The sequence below is a fragment of the Rousettus aegyptiacus genome, unplaced genomic scaffold, assembly GCF_014176215.1.
Source record: "Rousettus aegyptiacus isolate mRouAeg1 unplaced genomic scaffold, mRouAeg1.p scaffold_m13_p_3, whole genome shotgun sequence".
NCBI classification, from domain to species: domain Eukaryota; kingdom Metazoa; phylum Chordata; class Mammalia; order Chiroptera; family Pteropodidae; genus Rousettus; species Rousettus aegyptiacus.
The window spans coordinates 84,318,247-84,343,909 of record NW_023416306.1 but is presented as its reverse complement, the minus strand read 5'-3'; the positions used below and the strand labels follow the sequence as shown (position 1 = coordinate 84,343,909).

Below are 25,663 nucleotides of genomic sequence, written 5' to 3'. Positions count from 1 at the left end.
ATTTTTATATGCATCTTTATTTTTGTTTCCCTAAAATAGTCTTTAAGAAGCAGAATTATTTGACCAAATGTTGTGAATTTTTTTAGAATTCTTGATATATTTTGGCAGAACTCTATCCAGAAAGATTATTTCAACTTAGAGTCGCCCACACAGCAACAGAGAGTGCTTTTATGGCACTGATTCTTTACCATTTTGTAATTCCATCTCTACTGGAAAAGAATGTCCTATGAAGAAATGGGAAAAAAAAAAACTTTGTGGGTATGGGAGTGGAGACTGCAATGATTTATTCCTCTTTGTGTCTCCCTTGTTTATTTAGAACAGTAAAACTCTACATACAGATTTACAAGGAATTCCACATGAGCTATTTCCTCTTCAATAAAGACTTGTAAATTTCCCTTTAGTGTAAATTTGCCTTGTATTTTAACATTGGTACTTGCTGGATCTAACCCTTGTTTCAAAATTCCAAAGAGAGCAAAGGATGAGCACTTTTTCTTCTGTTCAAAGGACTTTTTTTGTTCTTTTTTGGAAAAGGGATTTTAAGGCATGTAAGGTCAATGCCATGATGTAAGTAAGTAATTTTGCTCTATCCACCACCAGAATAGATCAGTATGCCTGAATGTTCGTGATTACTATAGAGCAGATGAGTGTGTGTTGTGGGCGGGGAGGGGGGAGGCGTTCCTGTTGGATTTCAGGAAGGTGAATCGCCTTTGGCAATTCTTTTGCAATTTGAAGACTTCTCATTAGTCCTTAAGGAAGCCACTGACTCACTGACCCTGTTTCCCCGTCAGTAGTAACATTGCTGAGTGAACATTAAGGGATAACATTAGATACCATGAGCTAGATGAGGCTGGCACACTGGGGAGGGCTTCTTATGGGCTGCTTCACACTTCTTTGGCTTCATGTCAACACTGGGCCTTCCAGCCATCAGTCAGCCTTAAGAAACATTCAGCCCACAGGAATGACCAGCTGACAGCAGTCTTCCACATGTTAATAGTGGCTTCATATAAAAATCAACGCTGTTAAGCTTTAGTCTGAACAACGCAATTTTTAGCATAAAAATGTATTGAGCACCTCTTACAAGCTAGGCATGAAGAGGCACAGCTTCCGTTAGAGGAGTTCAAGTGGGAGAGATGAGAGAAAATGAGATTAAAGTTTACAAACACTTAAGGATCCAGAGCGTATCTGTGATACTGTGATTTATAAGAAATACAGTTCCTGGCTCATGGCTCCCAAAACCCTTGGAATTTCCTAAATATCGAAAGTGATAAAAGTGTCCTTTGTTATGTTAACAAGGTGACTTTTGGAAAGCACAGAAGAATAGGGGCTGGTTGCCAAAGGCGCCAATAGTGTGATTAGAGGGTTGGAATTTTCCATCCTACCCTCAGACCTCCAGGGAGGGGAGAGGGGCTGGAAGTTACCTCAATCGCCAATGACCAATGATTTAATCAATCATACCTATGTAATGAAGCCTCCATCAAAACCCAAAAATGATGGGGTTCAGAGAGCCTCTGGGTTGATGAACATGCGGACAGCAAGAGAGAAGAGTAAACCTGGACAGGGCATGGAAGCTCTGTATCCTTTTCCCCATACCTTCCTGTGTGCATCTCTTCCATCTGGCTGTTACCGAGTTATATATCCTTTTATAATAAACCAGTACAATATTTCTCTGAGTTCTGCGATCTGCTCTAGCAAATTAATCGAACACAAGTTGAGGGTCTTGGGAACCTCTGATTTAAGCCAGTTAGTCTGAAGTACAAAAAGTAACCTGGTCTTGTGATTGGCTGCTAAAGTTGGGAGTCGGGGAGACAGTCTTGTAGGACTGACCCCTTAACCTTTGGAGTCGAATGCTATCTACAGGTAAATAGTGTCAGAATTGAGTTGAATTATAGGACTCCCAGCTGTGCCTTGAGACTTGCTTGTCAGTGGTGAACCACTGTACCCGCCCCCAACATTGGAATTGGTGCCAGAAATACCAAGAGTGTCCTGTTGCCCTTTACAATTAATTGATCTCTACCCAAATGAATTGAGGTTGTAAATTCAATATGAATCTTCTCTTAAACTTCTAGGGCTATATCAATAGTTTTTCTGACTTGATGACTCACCTTAAAAACATCCTTCGGCTACTTTTAATTGAGGGTGGGCCTTATCAGACTAGGCATCATTTACTTTTTAGTCCTGCAAATCAATGACAGGTTTAAACATGCATGCAATTTTATATCACAACAGGAAAAAAAAAAATCTTTTAGAAAGTTTACCAGCTTCAATTTCGTAACACCTAATTTCTAAGGATATTTTTTCCAAGAGTAAAGATATTGAGTTTTTTTAATTATGGAAGATGATCCATAAAACTGAAGTTCAGGAATAGTCATTAGAGCTTCATAGTCCCTCAGGGACCAATTGGGCCAAGTTTACCATTTAACCGTTGCTGGAGTATGCAGGGAGTCCTCACCAGACGGTTGCTTGGGAATTCCACGCGTCACTGTGTTTCATCTGCCCAGAGTTCAATTAGCAGTCAGATCCTCCTTTTAATGCACATCCTGCAGGGACAGTGAGTGCGTGTGTTTCCCTGCCTCACTCTGAAGGTTAGTCTCTCCTGTCTGGTCGGAACCCCTCATTCCCCTGTTTCCGCTGACAGGCTTCCTGGGCCAGGGCCTATGTGGTGAGCACCTGTCAGTTAAAATTTGTTGTGCTATTCACTGCAGTTAGTATAATCGCCGCAGGGCTCATTCTTATCATGTTCTTTCACTGGGTTATGGCTTGATTCTTAACATTTCTCTTTTAAATTAAGCACATGGGGATACGGGGAAGCTTCCCCCAGATGCATGTATATTACTTGGTTTGGAAAGCAGAAAATTAAGTTAATGAGTCAAATGAAATTACCTAGAAAGAAATATTCTTAGGGTTTGAAACACAAAGATAACATAGATTTCTTTTGTAATTAAAATTATTGGGATCACATTGGTCAATAAAATCAAACAGGTTTCAAGGGTACGATTCAATAATACGCCATATGTATGTTGCATTGTGTGTTCACCACCTAAAGTTAAATTACCTTTTGTCACCACATATTTGACCCCCTTTACCCTTAACTAGCTGACCCCTCCCCACTTCCCTCTGATAATGACTAATCCACTGTCTGTGTCCATGAGTCTGTTTGTCATGTTTATTTGTTGCTTTCAGTTTTAAATCCCACATATGAGTGAAATCATATGGTTCTCGACTTTTTACCTGACTTCTTTCGCTTAGCATAATTATCTCAAGATCTATCCACATTGTCGCAAATGGCAGTATTTCATCTTTTCTTATGGCTGAGTAATCTTCCATCATATATATGTCCCACGTTTTCTTTACCCAATCATCTATTGAAGGATACTTCCATTGTTTTCGTGTCTTAGCCACAGTGAATATTGCTGCAGTGAATAATGATGTATGTATCTGTGAGGATAAATGTTTTCAAGCTTTCGGGGTAGATACCCGGAAGAGGGATCGCTGGGTCATACAGTAATTTTATTCTTAGTTTTTTGAGGAAACTCCACACTGTTTTCAATAGTGGCTGTACGAATTTGCAGTCCCACCAGCAGTGTATGAGGGTTCCTGAAGATAACTTAGATGTGATTTACCTTGTATTCTTTAGGAGAACTTAAATATCTTGAGTTTTAAGGTTAGGAGACTAGGTAATGCATGGCCGAAACAAACAAACAAACAAAAAGTTTAGTAATTGAATTATTTTAATAATAGTAACAATAGATTTTTTTTCACCTAAGAGACTGATTCATTGTCTCAGATTTCGAGTAACAATGCAGATTAAGTGAAAAGTACTTGTGAGCCTGTAGAAGGGAAAAAACTTTTCCTCTACCTTCTTAGGCTCCGTAATGGAGGCCAGCACATAAGCTGACAAATAATAAAGCCAAGTTAACTGAAAAAGCATACAAGTTTTATTTGATGTTAATCGCTTTACATGGCGCAGGGGGGCTTCATAGGAAAGAAGTGAGAATCCCAAAGAAGCAGTTACACTCAAGGGCTTATATACCATTTTTAAAAAGGGTGATAACGTATGAAGCAGTCGCTAGACCAAAGGAAAGGGGTTTGGGCTTCTAGTGGCAGGAACTTGTAGGAAAGTGGCTAAGAAATGTGTGGAAGAAACTAATGGAAATACGCATTCTTTTAGTAAAGTTCGTTGTGCAGACTGATCTTGGCATTGACGCGCCATCGCCGATAGGACTATTCTCTTCTGCCTGGAACTGGAAGGGCACCTTTCTTACAGGAAATTTATGCCCTGCTTTTAGGCAAGAAAAGGAAGGGCCAAGAACTTTTCCCGCATCTGCTGTTTTTCAGTTGCCTTCGGCTCAAAATAATCACTAGGACAAAGCAGCATATTTTGGGGGTGGCATTTTCCAACCCCCTTCAAGCTTTTGGCTCCAGAGAGTTTCCTTTGCTGAGGAGTCAGGCTCGGCTTAGCAGTGGTCATGTAAATGTGGGATTGCTCATCCCGGGCTGTGATTTTACAAGACTAGACAGCAAGTTACAAGAACAAAAGTAGGAATTTTGATAAGTAAACCAGATTGTGAGTATTATTTTCCTTTTCTCAAATTTTATTTAAATTAAGTTGATTTTATTAACTTTTAAAATTAGTGATGTTGGTAGAAACCAAACATGGATTTTTTAAGAAAAGACCCAGCAGAAACCCTTAGAAGGGCTTTAGTTGTCATGTCAAGGGGCACTTTCAGAATCAGTAGGTGCTGATGAGAGCAGAAAAATAAGCGAGGGAGGGCCCAAGTCTGTGTATTCATTTATTCAGCTGATACTCATGGCTTCGCCGTGGATAAGGTGCTGACTGAGAAGGAATTAAAGTTGCTTTAATAGTCCCTGCCCATACTGAGCTTACCCTTATAAAGACAACAAAACAGACGGGTCACCAGTAACCACGGTCCACAGGCAGAGACAGCAGAACACAGTGTCATGAGAACTCTGAAGCTGGGGAGGGCATACTGAGTTGGGCAGTCGAGAGCGCTTCCACAGAGGAGGTGATATCTGAGCTGAGCGGAAAAGACGTCGTCGATGTGTCCTGGTGAAGGGGAAGAGCGCTCCGGCAGAAGAAACAGCGCGGACAAGGCGCTGGGAACATGTCACGTGGTCAGGGAGTAGTGGACCCTGGCCTCGTCCCGCGTGAGGTGCATGGGATGGAATGACAGGTTGACTGGGGCCATATTTTAGGAAACCTTCAATGTCAGTTGGGGAAGTCCATAAGTGACTGTTGTTAGGAACGGAACAGGCTCGGAGGGAGTTCAGTACAGAGCTCCCCGCCCCTGGAAGCCCAGCACCTCAGAAAGCTGGTGAAGCTGAGTGAGAAGCCGCAGCCACAGTCCTTGAGAAGGGTCTCAGTGGTGCCAGGAACCACAGGCAGAGGGACAAGACAGATACGAGAAAAGCCGTTAAACTAGAATCTACAAGACCTGGTGGCTGGCTAGATTTGGGAAGCCAGGAGGCAGAAGAACAGTCGATTTTGAATCCAGGTATAGATTTGAACACGTATTAGAAAATCCAGAGGAGGACTAAGCATAGTGGTGAATGTGGCACCCCATCATTTCACCTGTTGGGCATGAGATGTCTGTGGGGCACCTCCACGAAGATGTTCGGAAAATGCAGGATGAGAAGCAAAATGAGGCAGCATTCCAAAGCATTTCGAGACAGAGGGGCAATGCTCTTGGAGCTTCCAGGTATGACTCAAGGATGTGTTCACTGTGCTCTGGATGAGGACAGAATGAGACCTTAGTGACAAAATCATGAACAGTTATGTGGCTTTGGGTGAAGCCCTTATCCCCGTGAGCCTTGTTTTCTCTATCTTAGAGTGGGGATGGAGGCCTTGACCCTTCAGAGCCCCTCAGACATTATCGATCACCTGTCCTATGCATTCACTGAGTACTTGCTCTCTACCTGCCATCCATTACCTGTAATCCTGCCAGGAATGTGTTCCTATGCTGGTTGTGTAGATAAGCATGACAGAAGTGTGAAGACCTGGGTCACTTGCCCAGGCCGCTCAGCTGATAAGGATATTAACACTGATGTGACTGGTTCCCAGGCCAGGCTGCCTCCTGGCATACTGTCACAGCTGTGGCCTGCGGGGACTGGAACCGTCGGCCTTAATATCAAGCAACAGTGTTGAGGTGACAGATGTCAGTTCCCCTTCTTCCCCAGACCAAACCAGACTCACTACCAGCAGGTAGGCATGTGCCCAAGTTTTCATGCTCTCATTCTTCTGCTGCTGAATATATTTTCAAAAGCAAAAGCCAAGAAAAATCATCTGACCAGTGTAAGCATGTTAATCGCAACAATGGGGCAGGATATTGGGAACAAGACTGTTTCAGGAAATCTAAGGTGGGGGAACATGCCATACTGAGACCCCATAATGGAGTAGGCCACGCATGAGAAGTGGTCAGAGACCTCTAGGGGAAAGAGCTAGTAGGGAAGCGAGGTGTTTGGTCCTCCACATCGTTTGCAAGTGGCTTTAGACCCTGGAGGAGAGGCTTCCTTCTAACGTGCCCATCTTCCATCTCGCAGTGCTCAGCGGAGTGCGGGGCTGGGGTGCGGACACGCTCGGTGGTGTGCATGACCAACCATGTCAGCAGCCTGCCCCTGGAGGGCTGCGGAAACAACCGACCAGCAGAGGCCACCCCGTGTGACAACGGGCCCTGCACGGGCAAGGTGGAGTGGTTTGCTGGGAGCTGGAGTCAGGTGAGTGGCCGGAACTGGGTGCGTCTGCCTATCTCTGGTAAGGGGCAGCACAGAGGACAGGTTAGCAACAGGAACCTGATGCGTCCCGGGATTGTATCCCAGCTGCGTTACCCGTGACCCTGAAGAAGGTGCTTAGGCTCTTGGAGCCCCATTTAGTCAACAGTATTTATTGCACACCTCCTATGTGCTCTTTTAAGCACTTGGGATACAGCGATGAGCAAAACAAACATGTCCGCCCTCAGGGAGCTTATGGTCTAGCATGGCTTCCTCGTCTATAAAATGCTAGTAGTGATAGCACCTTACAAGGTTATTTTTAGAAGAAGTGAAGTAATATATATTAAGTATGTAGCACAGTGCCTGACATAAAATAAACACACAATAAATCACAGCTACTGCTTCTGCTATTATTGTTAATAAAGCCAGTTTTGTCTGTATCTGAGTGTCAGAAGCAAAAATAGATATAATCCAGCAATCCCACTTCTGAGTATATATCCAACGGAAAAGAAATCATTATCTCAAAGAGATACTTGTACTCCCATGTTCAAAGCAGCATTATTCACAGTAGCCAAGGTATGGAAACAACCTAAATGTCCACTGACAGATGAATGGATAAGAAAATATGATATAAATTTTTTTAACCTTAAATAAAAGGGAAATCCTGCTATTTGCAACAACATGGATGAACCTGGAAGGTATTATGCTTATTAAGGGAAATAAGCCAGAGAAAGACAAATACTGCATGTAATCAATTATATGTGGTATTAAAATAGCCAAACTCAGACAGAAAGTAGAATGGTGATTTTCTTGGGGCCGGGACTTGGGGAAATGGAGAGGGGTTGGTAAAACTTCCAGGCATAAGATGAATAAGGTCCGAAGACCTAACATATAGCATGGTGACTACTATTGATAACACTGTATCATATAATAGAAATTTGCTAAGAGAGTAGAACTTAAGTGTTTACATCAAAAAAAAAAAAAAAGGTAAATGTGCATTAAATCAATGGTGAGATTCCTTTCACAAAGTATACATGTATCAAATCATCAATTTAGATATATCACAATTTGATTTGTCATTTATACTTCACTAAAGCTGAGGAAAAAAGAAGCAGAAATAGAAAAAGTGGAGGTTGTTCATTATGAAGAACAGATAATACTGAATACTTTAATAAAGTGACTTAATCGATCAATTAATATTTTTCCTCTCTGTTCCAAAATTAAACATGAACCCCCTCAGAAAATGTGGGAGAGATCATCTGCTCTTATTCCCGTTATGATGACCATCAGTATTTCGAGTTCTTGGGCCACTTAGCATTTGGCTCCCAGGGCTGGCTGGTTCTCCAAGGGCTTTTTTGGCTGATGATCATGGTTTACACATTATCTGGCTCCATATAGATTTTATTTCTTTTAAGTAGCTTTAAACACAGACTCTGAAAAAAAAATACACTGCCTTGTCCTTATAAATCGATACAACCCCTTTGGAAAGCAATTTGGCAATAAAAGTCAAAAACCATAAAAATGTTCATTTGCCTTAACCCAATCACTCCACTCCCGGGGATTCATTTTAAGAAAATAATTAACAGCAGAAAATGTTTTTTCAACAGAGATGTTCATGATGGTAGGGTAGTGAGGAATATTATGGTGTATCATAGCTCATTAGAATATTATGTAACAATGATAATTAGGAAGACATGAAAAGTGAATATGATATAATGGCAAGTTAAAAACAATTTGAAAGTCTATAAACCCTATGATCTCAACCACTACAAAGTATAGTTTGTTTATATAAGCAACATGGGGAAATGTTTTCTTCTCAATTTTTCTTTAATGTTTTATAATACAAACTGTAAAATATAGAAAAGAAAGAAAGAAAATGCAAATATGGCCCACGCTTCCCTGAATGTCAGAGTTACACGTACTGGTGACTGGTCCCAGCCTTGCCTCCGCTTACTCCTCTGGCTGGGGGCAGGTATTCCAACCTCTCCGAGCCTGTTTCCTCACCCAAATGTGATAATGATACTGACTTCCTAAGGTGATTATTGGGTTTTCACGAGATGATATACATATGGAGGTTACCCATTGCTTGGGACATGGGAAGTACTTAAGAAATATTAGTTCCCTTTTCTCCATGTTTATTACTTTTCCTGCCAGCTGTTTTTATCTCTTCATTGGTAACAAAACACCTAGGACCTAAATCCCAAATATAATTCAGAAGTGGACTATATAGGGAATGCCAAATATTCATGGGAACTGAGGCAAGGGGAAGAATTCTATGGAAAACTGTAATATTAAATTGTAATAGTCTTCACACACAGTGAAGTTCAACTCGCATGCCTACCAATTTCAGAAGAGAAAGAGAGCAAGATTCAGGGTCTTTTTTACCTGTGGGCCTCTTACTGACTCTAGACCTAAGCTTGGAGAACAGAGTGGTGTGACTCTTAGTGAAGGCAGCTGTTATTTCTGCTAAGGTTAGAAACATGGCATTTATTTCCTGTTGCCCAAACCTGACTGAATGTGAACAGAGTTCAGGTTCTGAATTTAGAAGGATGTCGGAGCCTATTGGCACCTCCCTTCCCTGGGAATTTGACATTACCTACCCCTCCCCTCCCCCTGCAAAATGAAATGTTTATTTATTGAAAGGTATGTCTTAACCATTAACTGACTTCGGAGTATAAAAATAAATATTCCTTCCTGCCACGCAGTTTGGATGAGTGTTGGCATCTTGAACATCCCACTGGCCTGGTTATAGTGACTAGTCCAGGATGGACATGTGACCTCAGCTGAGCTAAACACAGTTCTTCCCTGGGACTCTCATGGACTTAAGGGCAGAGACTTCCTGGGAAGTTGTGAGGACAGATGCCAGCAGTGGCCATGTTGAGGCTTGTGAAGAAAGCCAGCCTGAGACAATGAGACCTGTAGAACTTAGGGTGTCTTTTCCACTCGGGAGGCAAAGGAGCCCAGCTCTTATTCATATGGTAATCTACCTAGTCTATTATTCATGCCGAGATGTTTCCTTTCTTCCTTTTCGATTATGGGTTTACTTCACCCTTAGTCCTGAGAGGTCTTTTACAGTCTCTGGTGATCAATAGCCCTCTTGTCTGCCCGTGTGCATCTGGATCATATTTATTCTCACTGGCATCTGAGCAGACACCTCCACTCTCACGTGGTCTTGGAAGAGTGATTCACCAAAGTACGGCTGCCAGAATTCTTTAGGTGTAGAAACACACAGAATTGCTATCACCTCTCATGGAAGCATTTATTCTTATTAAATATCACCTTTGTCTTCTATGCTTTTCTCCATGAGTTACATTTTATCTGATATTTGCATTACTCTGTCTTACTTATCATTGTTGCTTTTCACCCGGCATACCTTTGTCAGCTTCTTATGTATTTTTTAAGATGTGTCTTTTGTATGTAGGACTATTTTTGTCTTTATTTTTACCCAAACTGCAAGTCTCTATTTGTTAAGAGTTAAATTTTAACCATTCACACTTACTGTAATCACTTATATGTTCGGACTTTTTCTTGCCATCTGATTTTCTGTTTTCTTTTTCGTTTTCTATTGCCATACTTTCTTCAGTTTTTTCCTCTTTCCACACATTTGTATTGGTCAGGCTTCCTTAATTCCATTTTTCCTCTAATATTTGGAATTTATAAATCCTGTTTATTCGTCTATTGATAACAGAAGAAAAGATTTAGCACAGAGTTTTAAACTTTTAGGTTTCTTTTCCTGTCATCAGTAACCACACCTTCCCCTGAAACAAAACAGAAACCTGAAGTCTCTTTTTATTTACTTCTCTCTCTCAATCTATAATACCTCCAAATAGATGTTGAAACCATCTGGATTTAGCTCCATAGTAATGTTAATCAATTTTACAGAAAATACTAATTTAGATTTTAAAATAGCCTCTGTCCCTCCAAAGGTTATTTTTATTTTAATATAATTCACATAAACACCATAAAAAAATCCTCTTAAAATATAGAATTCAGTGTTTTCTGTGTATTCACAAAAAAACATGCTACCATCTCGACTACCTAATTCCATAACATTTTCATCATCCCAAAAGAAACTCCATATTCACTATTAAAAAGAGCCCTTATTAAAAGTGTTTTTGCCAACTTCTGCTTTTGTATCCTGTCTTCTTCCTGGTTCTTTTTCATTTTGTTAGAGACCATAATCCAGTAAGTCTTTCTTATAAGATTCTCAAGCCGTGAGTTATCTGAGCCCTTGAATATCTGAAAATGTCTTTACTTTTTGCTTTGACTGGAATGCTCCCAGTAGGGGAAGATGCTTTTGCTTCTTCCTTGGCACAGTCAGGCTCCTGGCCAGTATCTTAGCTGACCATTCTCTCACTGTCCGGAGGCCTCGCTCCTGCTCCTCAGACCCACGTGGCCGCCACCATTCTCGCCCGGAGCATTTGAGCTGCTTCCTCTGGGCTAGGGCTCCTCCTCCGTGTGTGCTTTGGACTACAATTTTCTGCTTTAATTTAATCTCATCTATCTTTTCACCATCCAGAGATTCCTCATAATTTCCGCTCCACCCTATCCTGTTTTGAATACTCTCTCATGCACACACATACACACCCACACACGCATCCATTCGCTTGTTCCCAGACACACAGATTCTGCCATTTCCGGGCCTTTGGAGTGGGAGGAAGCTGAGATGTGTGCCCATTGTCCCTTAATTCCTAATGTCTTCAAGGACTTTCCAAATATAGCATAAAATAACTTCAGGTTTTTCGTCAAGGTTTGCAGTCTGCTATTCTGCCAGGCGCTCAGTACAGACCTAGCTCCTCAGAGCAGTCAGGGGTCTTTCAGATCAAGTTTTCAAACCCACTTTGCAGGTGAGACAATAGAGACCTGGGAAAGTGCTGTGCCTTGGCCAAAGACACAGAACTGTTTAATGACGCTGCCTAGGCTGGTCCCCATGTCTCCCAACTCCAGCTCTGTGTTCTGCTCCTGCCGTCGTCTGGACCTTTCACATGCACCCTCACTCCTCCTTTGCCTGGAAGCCACTGCCCCTCTCCTGCCTCAGGTTGTCAGCAGCACTTGAAAAAAAAAAGGACAAAACATGAATGTACATCAAATTCATAATCAACTAACATGTTATGATGGGCATTGTTATGCACAGATGAGAAAGATCACATTTGGGGAAAACACATGTCTGATACATCATAATATACACTGTACAAATCACATAGATTGAATCCTGTCTGCCTATGATGCTGGGATTGGACTCAACCTCCAACACAAATAAAGGAACTAACTAAACTAACTGACATGGAAGAAAATAGGAAAAACAAACCTAAAATGTTTCCTGGATGTCTAGAAAATGGCAAAAAAGAAAGCGCAAAGTGGAAACTGCTAATGATGATGCTTATTACGCCCTGTATGAGTAACTCAGTCTCTTAGCTTGGGGTGTGTGTGTGTGTGTGTGTGTGTGTGTGTGTGTGTGCGCGTGTGTGTGTGTGTGTGTGTGTGTTTGGGCAGGGATATGAGGGGTTTTTTCTTATTTTATTTGACCCGTGTCTGCCTACATAAGCAAGGCTGATATTAAGAGTTTCAGCTATAGATGTTGTTACAGGCTTTCCATAAAGGTAGTGGATTCTTTAAAGTCTCTAAAAGTTTATAGATCACAGCTTTTTTAATCAAGAAGTAAACCAAAAAATATTTTACAAAGTAATAGATTCATGACCAGGTATATACATCATATTTCTATAAACTAACAAAATGTACCAACATGTGTAATTATCTGACTGGCCTCTGGGGACACACACCAACAAGCTTTGGCACCAGGTTAGGAAGCGAGAGAATTGGACTCTGTGGTAAAAGGCTTCCTACTGGCCAGCCGGTAGTGAGGGCAGGGTGTGGGGTGGGGGGAGGGGGGCGGTTTACTACAGGGGACATTGTCCCACATCTGAAATCTTCTCTGCTTTCATGTCCCAAAGAATTTTAACTTAGCCTTCATGCACAGGTATTCGGGCTCTGGGAAATTAATTCATTCCCAGTGTTCACCCACTAAGGGACCAGCAGATAAACCAGAATGTTAGTTTATCGTTTTACAGTGACAAGTGTCCTAGTCTACTGGACAGAAACCAGCAACTTGACTGGCTGATGTGTTCCTGTGGGGAGTTTAAGGGGAAACGATCTTGCACTTAGTACAGAGGGCACCAGGATCTCAGCAACCAGCAGCCTGAAACTGTTATAACAGGGCACCCACCCTCCATTCCACACTCAGAACTATTAAGGAAATTGGAATTTGTGGGCAACTCCTCCTCCAGAAATGTTTTCCAGTGCCCATGGGCTCTTCCTCAGTGAATTGATAACAGAAAACACTCACTAATCTCACTAATGTCCCTCAATGGGCAGTAGTTCTCATCTCCTTTCCATCACGTGACACTATCTTTCTTTGCTTCTTTCTTCAGTGTTCCGTCGAGTGTGGGAGCGGGACCCAACAGAGGGAAGTGATTTGTGTTAGGAAGAATGCAGACACCTTCGAAGTGCTGGACCCTTATGAATGTTCCTTCCTGGAGAGACCCCCCAGCCAGCAATCTTGCCACCTCAAGCCTTGTGGGGCCAAATGGTTTAACACAGAATGGAGCATGGTAAGTCAGCGTGCTCTTGGTAGAGACCTACATTAGCACATCATTCTTCTGCTTTTCTCCCATAGACACTCTGGGCCACCAAGTAGGTGCCAGGCACTGGGCTCAGCCCTCACGTAGATTCCCCACAGTGTTCTACTCCAGCTGGGTGCTGCTGGGGCACCACTGGACTCAGCATACTTGTGTGGAGCCCGAGGATGGGGCAATCTTGATCTCCAAACTGTAGAGGCCATAAAGTGGTAACTCTCAAGCTTCAGAGAGCGTAAGAATCTGCTGGGATCTTGTTTGAAAAGACCAATTCCAGGCTACTCTGGCCAAGGAGTTTGCATTCTGAACAGTCTCCTTAGATGAGTTGCATGCAGGTGTCCTTTGACCACACTTTGAGAGATGCTGCTACAGAGGATTGATGGCCAAAGGGACTCCAGGATGCTGCTGACAAACTACATCATGACGTGATCGTGTTATAAAACTCACTGAAGGAATTTCAGTGGGTCTCAGTGCCGATGTGAGACCCACACCAGTCAGGCCACAGACGCGTGTGTTTGTATGTGTATGCGTGTATACACTATCTTTACATTCTACAATGTGGATTATGGGACTAATTCTGCTTTTCTCTTAGAATTGGCTTGCTAGGAAACTCAGAGCCAGAATTGTGGCCCATTTCTAAGAGTTTATCAGACCTTACAAAATGGATGTTTCCTGCTTTTATCTTCTTTTTACCCTAGTTTCCTCACTTTTTTTTTTGTAACCCTCTAAATATTTCTTAAGCCATCTCAAATCCTTTCTGTGAGGAGGGAAGGTAGTATATAAATGAAGAGAAACAGAGTCAGAGACAGAGAGACAGAGTTAATACAGATATAAGTTATCAAGGAATGAAATGGGAAAGAATGGAAATAGTGATAAAATCTTTTTTTTTTCCCAAGTAAAAAGTTTATTTTTAAGAAACTTCCTTAAACAGAAAACATCCTCAGGACTTTATTCCTTAACTCAAACAAATTAAACAAATTAACCGAAATGTGTATCCAGCTGGTGGCATCAGCACTATTGCATTGGCATTAAAACATAGTAATTTGACTGTCCATCTTTAGGGACAAAAGGCCTGTGGAAAAAGGTTTACATTGTTTGCAGTACTCACATTTTTAGTGAGAGTGTTGTACTGTATTCTGAGATGGTTGGGTACATAATGTGTGATAAAGTAAATGAGTAGTATATTTTATGGTACTACAATAATATATGTGATAATATGTATGATAATATGATAGTATAACTTTTATCCCCAGTCTCCTTGAGAAATAGGGTTTTCAACTTAGGAGAAAAAGATGCAGATAAAAAAGAGGTTTAAGTGAAAATCATGTTAACCTGAATTTGAGTTAGAAATATCAGTATGAACTCATAAATTAATTCATCTTATTTTCCTAGTATTAGCCATTGAAAGAGCCTAGAAACAATGACCAATCCGGCAGCAAAGGGCATGCCAATCAGCCAGAATGTGATTTCAAACTGCTGCTCTCCACTAAAGGAACCAGGAATTCTTAGAGAAATGGCTGATTCTGGTCTGAGACTATGTATATACACACACACGCACGTATATATACACACACACATATATATACACATATGGTGTGTGTGTGCGTGTGTGTGTGTGTGTGGATTAGATTGGAATATCTTTTTATACCAGGCAAAAGGGAAACTCTCAAAGACAACCGAGTCTGTAACCAAAGGACTCAAGAAACAACTTTTAGAGGCTCCTGCTAGCCATTGACTGGGCATCAGTGAACATAGTCAAAAGTAATAAATACCATAGATTGAAGGAAACCCATTGTACATGTTAAATCCATCAATTTATAAGTTTATAATAATAATAATTAATAATAATAATATTAATAACAATTAATAGGTCACCATTAGAGGATGTTAGGGGAACCAACTCATTATTCTGAAAACTGATAAAAGAAAATAATCAAGCATTTACTCTGTCTTTCCTACACCACCGGGTAACCAAAGAGCAAATGTATAGGTGTCGGGGAAGGTAAAGGGAATTCATCAGAAAGATTCTCAGCTAATAAAAAAAGAAGAGATGATAGGATATTCTCATCATTTTTCAATTTCCGAATAAACTAAAGGATCTGGGCAGTGCTCATCAGTGACTGCTGACATCTGCAAAAGAGAGACAATCATACATATCCTATGAAATACTCTCACCACAAAAAAAAAATCAAATCCGTACCTGTTAAGGCCTCCTCTAGATCCAGCTTCCGTAGCGAATGCAGATGACAGAGAAACATGTTAAGCTGAACCATAGGGACGGAGTCAACAAAATCTCAAGCATGGGAAACTCCAAGACAAATGGTACAGTTCCTTTGACAACGAAAATGCAAGGGGAAGGAACAGAAGAGGAGAACCTATGTATTAAAAGAGTTGTAAAAGGCATAGCAACCAACTGCAATGTGTAGACCAATGTGGATCCTGCTTTTTAAAAAATGATATTAAAAAATCTATGAGATTCACAAGACCAGTGGAAATAGGAACACCAAATACATATTTTAAAATAATAAGAAAATATGTATAATTTCGAGGTGCAATAAAGATATCGTGGTACTTTTAATAGAGTCCTTGCATTTTAGAGCTACAAACTGAAATAATGGAAGAAGTTATATGATGTATAGATTTGCTATAAAATAAATCAAAGAGTGAACGTGAGTGAAGTAGAGATGGGACCCAAATGGCCACAAATTGATGGACATTGAAGCTGGTTTATAGTTGCATAGGAGTTTGTTTGAATATTCTGTCTCCTTTTGGAGACATTTGAAGTTTTCCAATATTTGCCCTCTCTGGCATGCTGAGCTAATAGGCTGCGAAGAAATCTAACTTTCTCCCTCTGTCCCCATGCAGTGCTCCAAGAGCTGCCAGAGCGGCTTCCGGGTCCGGGAAGTGCGCTGTCTGTCAGATGACATGACCCTAAGTAATCTCTGTGACCCTCAGTTGAAACCAGAAGAGAAAGAATCGTGCAACCCTCAGGACTGTGTCCCTGAAGTTGGTAAGTTGGGATTCCTATCTTGGCTTCCTCTTTGTTAAGCTCCATCAAGTTCTCTGGCATGAAAATGTCATGCCCATCTAGGTCTCTCTGTGACATTGTGCATAGTCATGGAGTTCAGGGGTCAAAGGGCTTTTGGTATGATATGTTTATAGCACAGATGGCAATCCAAGCCACCCACCAGAAGATAAACTTTAATGTGAATTGATTAAAATGGTAATGAATTCAGAGATTCGTTTCCATCATCCTTAAGGTCGAAGCAGTAAGATTCCAACTAAATGTTTAAAGAAAAAGAAAAGACCTAAGCCCTTGGTCCACACTCACTCCTCCCATAGGCAAGGACAGCAGGACCATGATCGCGACCCCCACCCACCGCCCTTTCGCTTTCCAGTAGTCCCAGCTGCCCCTGTGCTCAGACTCTTCTGCTCTCTTCTCCTGCAGATGAAAACTGCAAAGACAGGTACTACAACTGCAACGTGGTTGTCCAAGCGCGACTCTGTGTCTACAACTACTACAAGACTGCCTGCTGCGCCTCCTGCACTCGTGTGGCCAACAGGCACCCCGGCTTCCTGGGGAGCAGATAACACCCCTGAACCACATCCATAGGGTGGGGCGGGGAGGCTAAACAGGGTGACTGGCTGGCTGTTGCTCCAGCAAGGGCTCCCTGGCCCAGGGCGCTGCCAGCCAACTTACACCACCCCTGCCTTTGGTAGAGTGTACACATGGTGCCCAAGAGCAGAGCCACAGCTGTCTTTTGAGCATTGCCATAAACTGATAATTCCTCCTTGGGAACCCTGGCATCTGCTAAAGGTACTCCCTGAAAACCAGGCAGTGGGGGGTGCAGGTAGCTCTCAGCCAACTCACGTCCTGGCACTTTCTAAGTCAGCAGTTAGGTCCTGGCGGGGTGCTGCCTCGTCCCTGGTGCTACTGGCCTTTCCAATATCAGCGTCCCCTGGAGAGTCAGAGGAGGTAGCGCCCCTGCTCCAGGGCCCCACAAAGCCCTCTGAGATGCCTGATCCCTCTGTTACCTCAGCCTAGCTGTGCCTATCTTCATTCTCAAAGACATTAGGCTGTTTTCCTGCCTTAGGATACAAATATCTCAAGTCAATATAGTGCTTTATTGTTTCACAGGCGTAGTCACAGATAGTAACTCATTAGCAGCTCACAATACCCCAGAATGGGAAGCAGGGAATGAATCATTATCCCCGTTTTGCTGACAAGGAAACTTAGACTCGGCTTTGGTAATTGACCTGCCAGGTATATTCACCTGTCAAATGGCAGAGCTGAGTCCTGACCCTAATCATCTGACTACAAAACCCTCCCCACAAGGCCTGTCCAGAAGTCTGAAGTCTGAAGGATGCAGCTTCGTTCCAGACCAAGAGGCTGAGAAGTTTCCCAATTTGCAAAGGAAGCCCAGGTCTTTGAATTCTTCCCTCTGTGGAAAGGTCAAGACTTTCTCCCCTGAGTCAGTCGTCTCAGAAGTATTTTTCTACTTATTCCTTCCCTCACAAAGTCACAGATTGTAGTCAGTGGACTCTGCAGGTTTTGTTAAACCCCTATCCTTAAAGGAACTGTCCCATGAGACCAGAAAGCCATTGGGTAGCGAGGTCATTACCTTCATTCTGATTCCAGCTCCCAGAGAGATGTCCTCCCCTGGAATCTCAGGTCAGGATCCCTTTGGCCACTGAGCCTTTCGGATCCCAGAGCAGATTTCCGGAGCTGTGCGCTCCTGCATCTTCCTCAGCCAGCTCCCAGTGGAAAGTCTAGCCAGCCCATCTCAGTAAAAACCTTATGTCTATGTTGGAAAGTCCCTCTTTGGTCTTTCTGGTTTGATTTGTGGATTTCTCACTGTGACTTCAAATCCTCCCCCTCGCCCCATGACTCACAACCATACTCACCCCTCCCTCCCAGATGTGGCACCAACATCGACATCAATGCCGCCCGTCTGGGAAAAGGGGCTGCGAACTCCAGTGACGGCTGCAGCAGCAGGGTCATTCACCTAACTCTTTAGTTCCAGAGGTCGAAAGGGGGTTGCATTGCACACTGAGAGGTGAACTATCTGAAAAGTCAATTAAGAAAAAAATATATATATATTTTTTTTTCTTTCTCCCTTTAAGAAAAATATCAGGCTAAACAAATAGTAAGCTTACAAAAAAAAAATCTATCTCATTTAGTATCATGGTCCTGGGCCTAGTTCCCTTTTAAAGCAAGTCTAGATTCTTCCCATGAACGCTTTAAACCTTAAATCTGCTAACTCAACGACCATTTGGAGCTTTTGGAAGCAATATCAGCTGCCTGGTCTGACAACACTCCGTTAGGTTCTCATCACTCCCCTTGAGCTTTCAGAAATTCCGCTGGGCCTTTCTGTGGCCATCCTCTTCCTGGAGAGCCCTGGCCCCCACTTCGCAGAAGCACCCCACCTCTCCTGATTCTTACGAACTTGCGCAGAGAAGCGGGCAGCGAGAGGCCCAGATTCCCATACCTATCGAGCCTATCAGTGGTTTCGTCCAGTGCCCACCCTCTTCCTTTCACGGCTTACGAGGATAGTTCTTTCTTTGTGCAATTGCTCTCAGGTCTTACTGAACAAGACAATCATTCAAAGGAGTCCTTGGAAGAGGCTTTCTTTCCATGCTGGAGTTTAGGGCAAGATCAATGGGCGGAAGAGCAGAAAGGCCGATTGCAGCCGCCCACCGTTCATGAGTGCACTCTCCATCCTAAATAGAATTTCTCCATCAGGTGAGGGTGAGCATCCCGGGTCTTTCCAACTCAGGATTCTCATGACTAGCCAGTCAATGAAGGCTTTGTCTCCTTGACATCTAACAGTGTTCTGTGGCTTCCAAATGTTACCTAACAGTTCTTTAAAAGGACAATAATTGACCCCCATGAGAATAGTCATCCTGCCAATTGTGGAATTGGGTGAGACCAAATGGATCGATCCTATGACTTCAAGAGGGAAAAAGTACCTAAGCTAGGGGTGTTTTTCTCTTCCAACAAATAGTCGAGCTATTTTTGGAATTCATTCATCTCTGGAAAGGTTATAAATTACTAGAACCAGGTTTTATCAAGTTATTTGTCTTAGAAATTCAATTTTTACTCATTTCCTAGCTTCTTGTGTCCATGTCTAATTGCCCTTGTCTTTAGTACAACACAAACTATAAAGTCCTTTGGCATTTCCGGTGATAACTTCCTGGGGAGGGAGTCTAAGGATAGCCTGCCTTTTGATGACTAGCTCCCTTCAGTCAGGTCTCATTCTCCCTTCCTTGCACCCCATTATTTCTCCCTCTCCTTTCCATTACCTGCCACCTCCTCCTGGGACCTCTCCATGCTCCTTTAACTGGCCATATGCGAAACTGAAATTTACATTTAATACTGCTTTTTTTCCCCATATACTGGATTGTCCCATTCCCTGCCCTGAGTTCTAAAATTAGATGTCTTTAAGTTGATAGATATTTTTCTCACAAATATCAACAAAACTCCAAACAGAAATAGTTTGCTTTTTCACTTTCATTTTTTGGAAAAGGAAACTGTTCCCCTTGCATCCTAAGCAAAGGCCATTTATTGCAGTCGGTTCTTCCCGTTCTCACACTGACTCATCTGATACTTTGCATTAATTACTTCTCTGGCCCAGGGTTCTCCTTTTTTATTTCCTTGAGTATGTATCATTTATCCTCAAAGTGTTTAGCATTCAACACTCTTTTTCCTGTAAAACAATGGTCTTACAGAGGGATGAAAAATGGGAAATAGAGGCTTAATTTATTTTCATCAAATTGTGTGGCAGAGAGAGAAATGCAGGTATTCCTAGTATTGCTAGCACCTTTCTAAGCCAATGTCTTTTTAATATAGCAATTTTAGAGTTCAAATATCAGTTTTCTAATATGGAAGAAGACACAAATAAAAGCGGTTAAAAGAAAGAGTACTTTCCTTAAAATAGGCTTAATAATCAAACCTGAAGAAACCTATGTCAGCTTGGCAGGTGGAGGCCATTTTATTCTTGTCATATAAAACATTTTTAATATGACTTACGTGTGAAAATAGATGCCTTACTGATTAAATTTGTAGATGACATCGAGTTGGAGAGCTAACAGCTTGGGTAGCAGGTTCTGGATCCAAAAAGATCTGGGAGAGTATTCACCAGGGAGCAATATAAAGTTCTACTTTAGAATTAAAAAAATATATATTATACAAGTACAAGATGAGGAAGAAGTAAGAGTTTCAGTTGACTAAGGTCAATGTGAGTTTGGAAAGTCGGATGAACCCACAGAAACAAAAAACACAAAACCTTTAGACTACCTAAGGAGAAAACATTGGTGAGAGTCATACCCCGTTGTGCTCATGATTATGGGAAACTTTAAGAATATTGCAAGCATGTAACATTCAGATAATGTGCCCAGTCCTGATGAGGAGTGCAGACTGTTAGGAACAGTGAAAAGGACTTGATGGGAATGCTTAGCCTAGAGGAGAAGAGCCTTGGGATAGCACCAGGACAGCTCTCCTAGGACCAGGAGATAAAAGCTACAGGGAGACAGATTTTAACTCTTGCAGAAGAATCAACTTTCTGCAAGTTAGAGTATTCAGAAGGTGGAGGCCTCTCTGGTCGGTGGTGACTGACCCATCGCTGGCGGTTTCAGCAGAGGCTGAATGGCCATTTGTCGGGGATACTGGAGAGAGGATTCCAGCACACATTTGTCAGGAATGTTGTAAGATTCTTTCAAAGTCTGGGCTTTGGTAACTGTGTAAGTAGAACAGCTTTAAGTGACTCGCCCGGTCTGGGATGGCAGGGACAGGAGCACATACTTCTCATTTCTGCACCTGCCATTTTGAACCCCGTGTCACACCCCTCCTGTGAACCATGTGGCCATGAGAGAACCACTAGCAAGCTGGTCAGCACTGCCCCGTCTGGTCCACTTTGTGGGTGAGTAACCAAACATCGCAATGGCTAGTTCCCTACTCAAGGTCACACATCCTGACGGGGGCACAGCTTTGACTAGACTAGGACCCCCTAATACCATTTCTCTTTCTCAACCTTGCTTTCCTGCACCTTTGTTGGAGCAAAGAAATGCTCTCCACCCTGAACCATCCCACACTCCTAGTTCTGTTCAGTGGGTTGCAGTGGGAGGCACACCACAGTGCTGAGGAAAAGTGACCATGAGAGAGGGTGGGAACTTCTAACCAGCTTTCTCAGCATATTCTAGCCTCAGTGAGAGGAAAGCCATTCGGTTACATAAATTAACATCCACCTGCCTTGACTCTCAGATCCCCACCATTCAGTCTGACAGAAGGATATATACTTTGTTATAACTTATTATTTGTTCTTTGTAAATACAAGATGTTTATAGGAAATGTGTATTCTGAACTCTATTGGCAGAATGAGTCACTACACCAAAATAGTTCTATTATTTAGAATATGTTAATTTTAAAGGGACCTAATAGGTATTTATTTACATATGCGACCCACATTCGTGTAAAGTCATTTGATCCTACTAACGCAGCTTCCTGAAAAGTTGCTACATGGTGTCTTATTCTAAGTCCATAGTTACAATTTAATATACTGATTAGTCAAACTCCTTGGGTTTTAAGATCGAATATAAATTACTCTGCTTTCGACTTGCTCAGGGGCTTTTACCCCCAGCATTGTACCTGAAACAAGTCTGTCTGAATTGCCACCTTTCCATCTTAAATATCATATTTATTCATATAATCTGCCCTCTCTTCATGTCCAAACATTTGGATAAGGAAATACGAGGGTCTTTTCCATCCCTTCCCTCTGTCTTGCCTCCTTCGTTAGAATCATCAGCAGTAAGTTGCTTGGAGGCTTGGTTAGAGCTGTGGATGAGGCAGGGTCTCCTCACAGAGGCACAGGGCCCATAAAGGGACGTGATGCGCCCACCACTCTGACCAGGCCTCCGGGGTCCTCACTGGGGACTGCTGGAGTTGGGGCTCTGGGTTATCCTGTCAACTAACTGCATAGTCAGGAGCAAGGAACCCATCAACTCCTTGTCATCCTTATAGTGTTAAGTTATTGTTTAAGGAGGTGGAGAGTAGCAGGTGAATTATATGAGTAAATACAGTCTGTTTTATCTGCAGCAAAAATGACAACTATTTTTGTGTATGACTAATTTATTTTTATTATTGTAAAAATACAATAAACTGGTTAAGAGATCAGCTTTGTTAACACATTTGTGCTTTCTTGAGCCTCATTCCATTTCTACTCACTTTGCTTCAAAAAGCCTCCTCTAAAACAAACAAACAGACAAACAAACAAAAACCCTTTAGAGGTGAGGTGGGTTGGCTTGTCGGACTTGGGTTCTTGGCACTCTGTAGGTGGCTAGGCCACTTAGAGAATAAGGACCGCTTCAGATACAAAGGACATTAGCCTGCTGGTATATGCAGGTTCTCAACCTTGCCTGTATGTTAGGATCACCAGAGGAGCTTCTGATAAAATATTCAAGTGTGTGCACCACCCCCTCCCCCAGGATTGCACTTGTACCTGTATTTCTTTAAACCTCCCCCAGGCAGGAGAAAAGGTGGGGATCCACTGTACAGATTTAATGTGGCTCCATCTCTCAACCTGACTAAAACTTCTCCCATCTCCCCTCGAGCTGACTTCACCTTGGTCTTGAGTTTAGGGAAGTCTCAGGTTATCTTGGTGCACAATAAAGTGAAATATAACTTAGGTTATAATGCCTATTGAAAGTTATCCTGGACAAGAGAGAGTCTCTAGTGGAGTGCCTATGAGCTCTGTCTTTAACTGTTCAGCACGGTGGTGCATCAGTAACTCTCAGAAACTTATTATTATGCCTGAAACATGCTTCCCACACCTCTTGCCCATCTTTTCTACCTAGAAAATCTCCATTTATTCTCTTCTTAATTGCGATAAAATTCGCTCAACATAAAATTCACTACTTTAACCAATTCAGCAGTACTTAACACACAGTGTGTGCAACCAGCTCACAATATTGTCATTACTCCAAAATTCCATGTATTCTCCAACGCCCAAATCAGAAGTCGACTACATGCCAGACAGCATGCTGCACACTCTTGCACGCTTTATCTTATTAAATCTTCACAGCAGACCTAGGAAGTTAGAATGTTACCCCTTTGATAAACGAGAACATTGAGACAGAGTGGTTTCGTCTCCAGCTACCACTTGGTGGCGCTAGGATTCTACAGTCGGCTTCCCCAGAGGCGGTCCGTGTCTCTCCCAGCTCCATCTTCCCAGACCTGGCGTGCTCCATGATCCTAGCATCCGTGAGTTCCTGTCTCTTTCTCCACATCAGTTCCAATCAATGGACCACAACTGCACAAGGACTGGATGGGGCGCTTAGCTGTTGATGAAACCTCAGCTCAAGAGGACCCATCCAATCACAGGCTGCATTTGAAGATCTACAACTGCCTCCTAGAGGCAGGCAACAAGCCTCCTCTATTGTTTAAGGAGGTGAAGGGTAGAGGCCAGACCCCAGCTGGAACTCAGTCTCCAGTTCTAGGGACCACAGGCCATACGGGTCGATTGACCACCAGGAAAGCGCCCAGAGGATGCTAACTGAAATGGAGGCGGGGGATCGATCTGGAGTGAAAACTGTCTTCGACCACCTTCAGCCATCTCAAGGACTGTCAGGGACAGAAAACAAGAACCTGGATGCCTACAGCAGATTAGCATAGAGAAAGGACAAGGAGGGAGCCAGACTTTGGTTCAAAATAAAACATTATAGTAACAGAGGCTTAACAGTGGGAAAGATTTTGAGAGACAGACCCTCAAAAAAGAGTGATCAGGAACATTTAGGTAGAAGGAAATTTTGAATATGGATTGTATTTGAGATGACACAGTTGAATCCATGTAAAACTTCTTAGTTATGATGATGGCATTTGGCCAAGCAGGATGCGTCTGCTGCAGTATCCAGGGGTGGAGGTCATGATGTCTGCAATCTGTTCTCATGTGAATGAGTGAAATTGTATGTGTGTGTGCACACGTGTGCCTAGAAACATAATTCATACAAATAAGTTAAAACACACCTTGGCGAACATTAGTGAAGGGTATGTGATGTTCACTATATTATTCTTTACTTTTCCGAAGTTTGAATTTTTCTAAAATATAAAATTGGTGTCAGGAATAAAGTACAAAAAGTAGATAGGAGAACTAATGTTTTTTGCAGTGTTTTGCTTCAAATTTGTCTGATGATCAGAATCACCTGGAGTGCTCATCAACACCCGCACACGTGCATGCCTCCTGCCGAGGCGAGCGCCGCGGTCCGCGTGACCAGCCCACGCCCCAGGCCAGTCTTCGCATCCGTAATTTATTGAGCACCCACCATGTGCCAGGTATCTTCTAGGTCCTTTACATGATTTTAATCTTCACAACTCTTAAGAAATAAGCGGTTTGGTTTATGGCCATTTTACGGATAAATAAATTTTTAGATTCAACAAGAATAAGTAATGTGACCAAAGACACAGCTGTTAAGTGGTGGCGTCTATTTTGGGTTTTCATTCAGCCTCCTTGTGTAATTAACTCACCTGGAACTTTTTTTTAAACTGAGGTTGGGACCCCTCTCCCAGATTCTAGTCTTTGGTCGTTTCCAGGGTGGAGACGAGGCTTTGGTGTTCCTGGTATTACCAGGAAATCAGCTGGGGCTGAGAACCCCTGAGAAGGGTGGTCTCACCCTTTCACTGGTATATGAATCACCTGGGGTTTCCTTAGACTTCAGATTCTGATTGGTGTCTCTGGGATGCCAGCTAAGAATCTGCATGTCTAACAAGCTCCCAGGTAAAGCTGATGCTTTGAAAATGAAGCACCTAAATTAACTCTTTAAGAAAGCTGCAGGTTATCTTGTTTTTATTGGGAAGTTGAGCAAATGGCGGCTAAGACTCTTTATAAAAGTCTCCTCTAACATTTAGATTCTTGGACTTAATCTACCAGTTAATCCCTTCAATCAATGAAATGTAGGGACCGAAACTATTTGGTGTCTTTGTACTCCTGTGTCTTACGTGATTTAATTCTTTAACTAGGTAATCTGTGTCTCATTCAGGCATTCGTTTGGCCATACTTAAAAGGAAATCTGACTACACGGACTTAGGAATTTGTTTTTCTTTTATAATGAGAAGTCTGGAGCAAAGCAGTTGCTGGTGTCAGTTCAACAACTCAGTAGTTTCAGGACGGCTTCTCTGCAGTTCTCTCGCCCTCTTCCTCTTGGTCGTCAGCTTCTCCTGCTCCAGCTCTCTCATCTATTTTCAGGGCAGGAAGAAAAGACAGTCTCAGCTGCATTTGTCTCCATTTACTAAGAAAGCGACCATATCCCTAGAACTT

General features: G+C 42.4%; 1 protein-coding gene across 4 annotated transcripts in view; it reads left to right on the top strand.

Annotated features, from left to right (window-relative positions):
• Positions 1-22,527, top strand: part of THSD4 (thrombospondin type 1 domain containing 4) — a 536,848-nt gene extending 514,321 nt beyond the window's left edge. For all 4 annotated transcript variants that reach the window (XM_016126817.2, XM_016126819.2, XM_036238506.1 and 1 more), the window contains 4 exons: positions 6,559-6,732; positions 13,155-13,334; positions 16,224-16,368; positions 16,807-22,527. In XM_016126817.2, coding sequence (XP_015982303.2) covers positions 6,559-6,732; positions 13,155-13,334; positions 16,224-16,368; positions 16,807-16,949 — 642 coding nt within the window. In that variant the 3' untranslated portion in view covers positions 16,950-22,527. The remainder of the gene's footprint in view (positions 1-6,558; positions 6,733-13,154; positions 13,335-16,223; positions 16,369-16,806) is intronic.
• Positions 22,528-25,663: the final 3,136 nt, after the last annotated feature.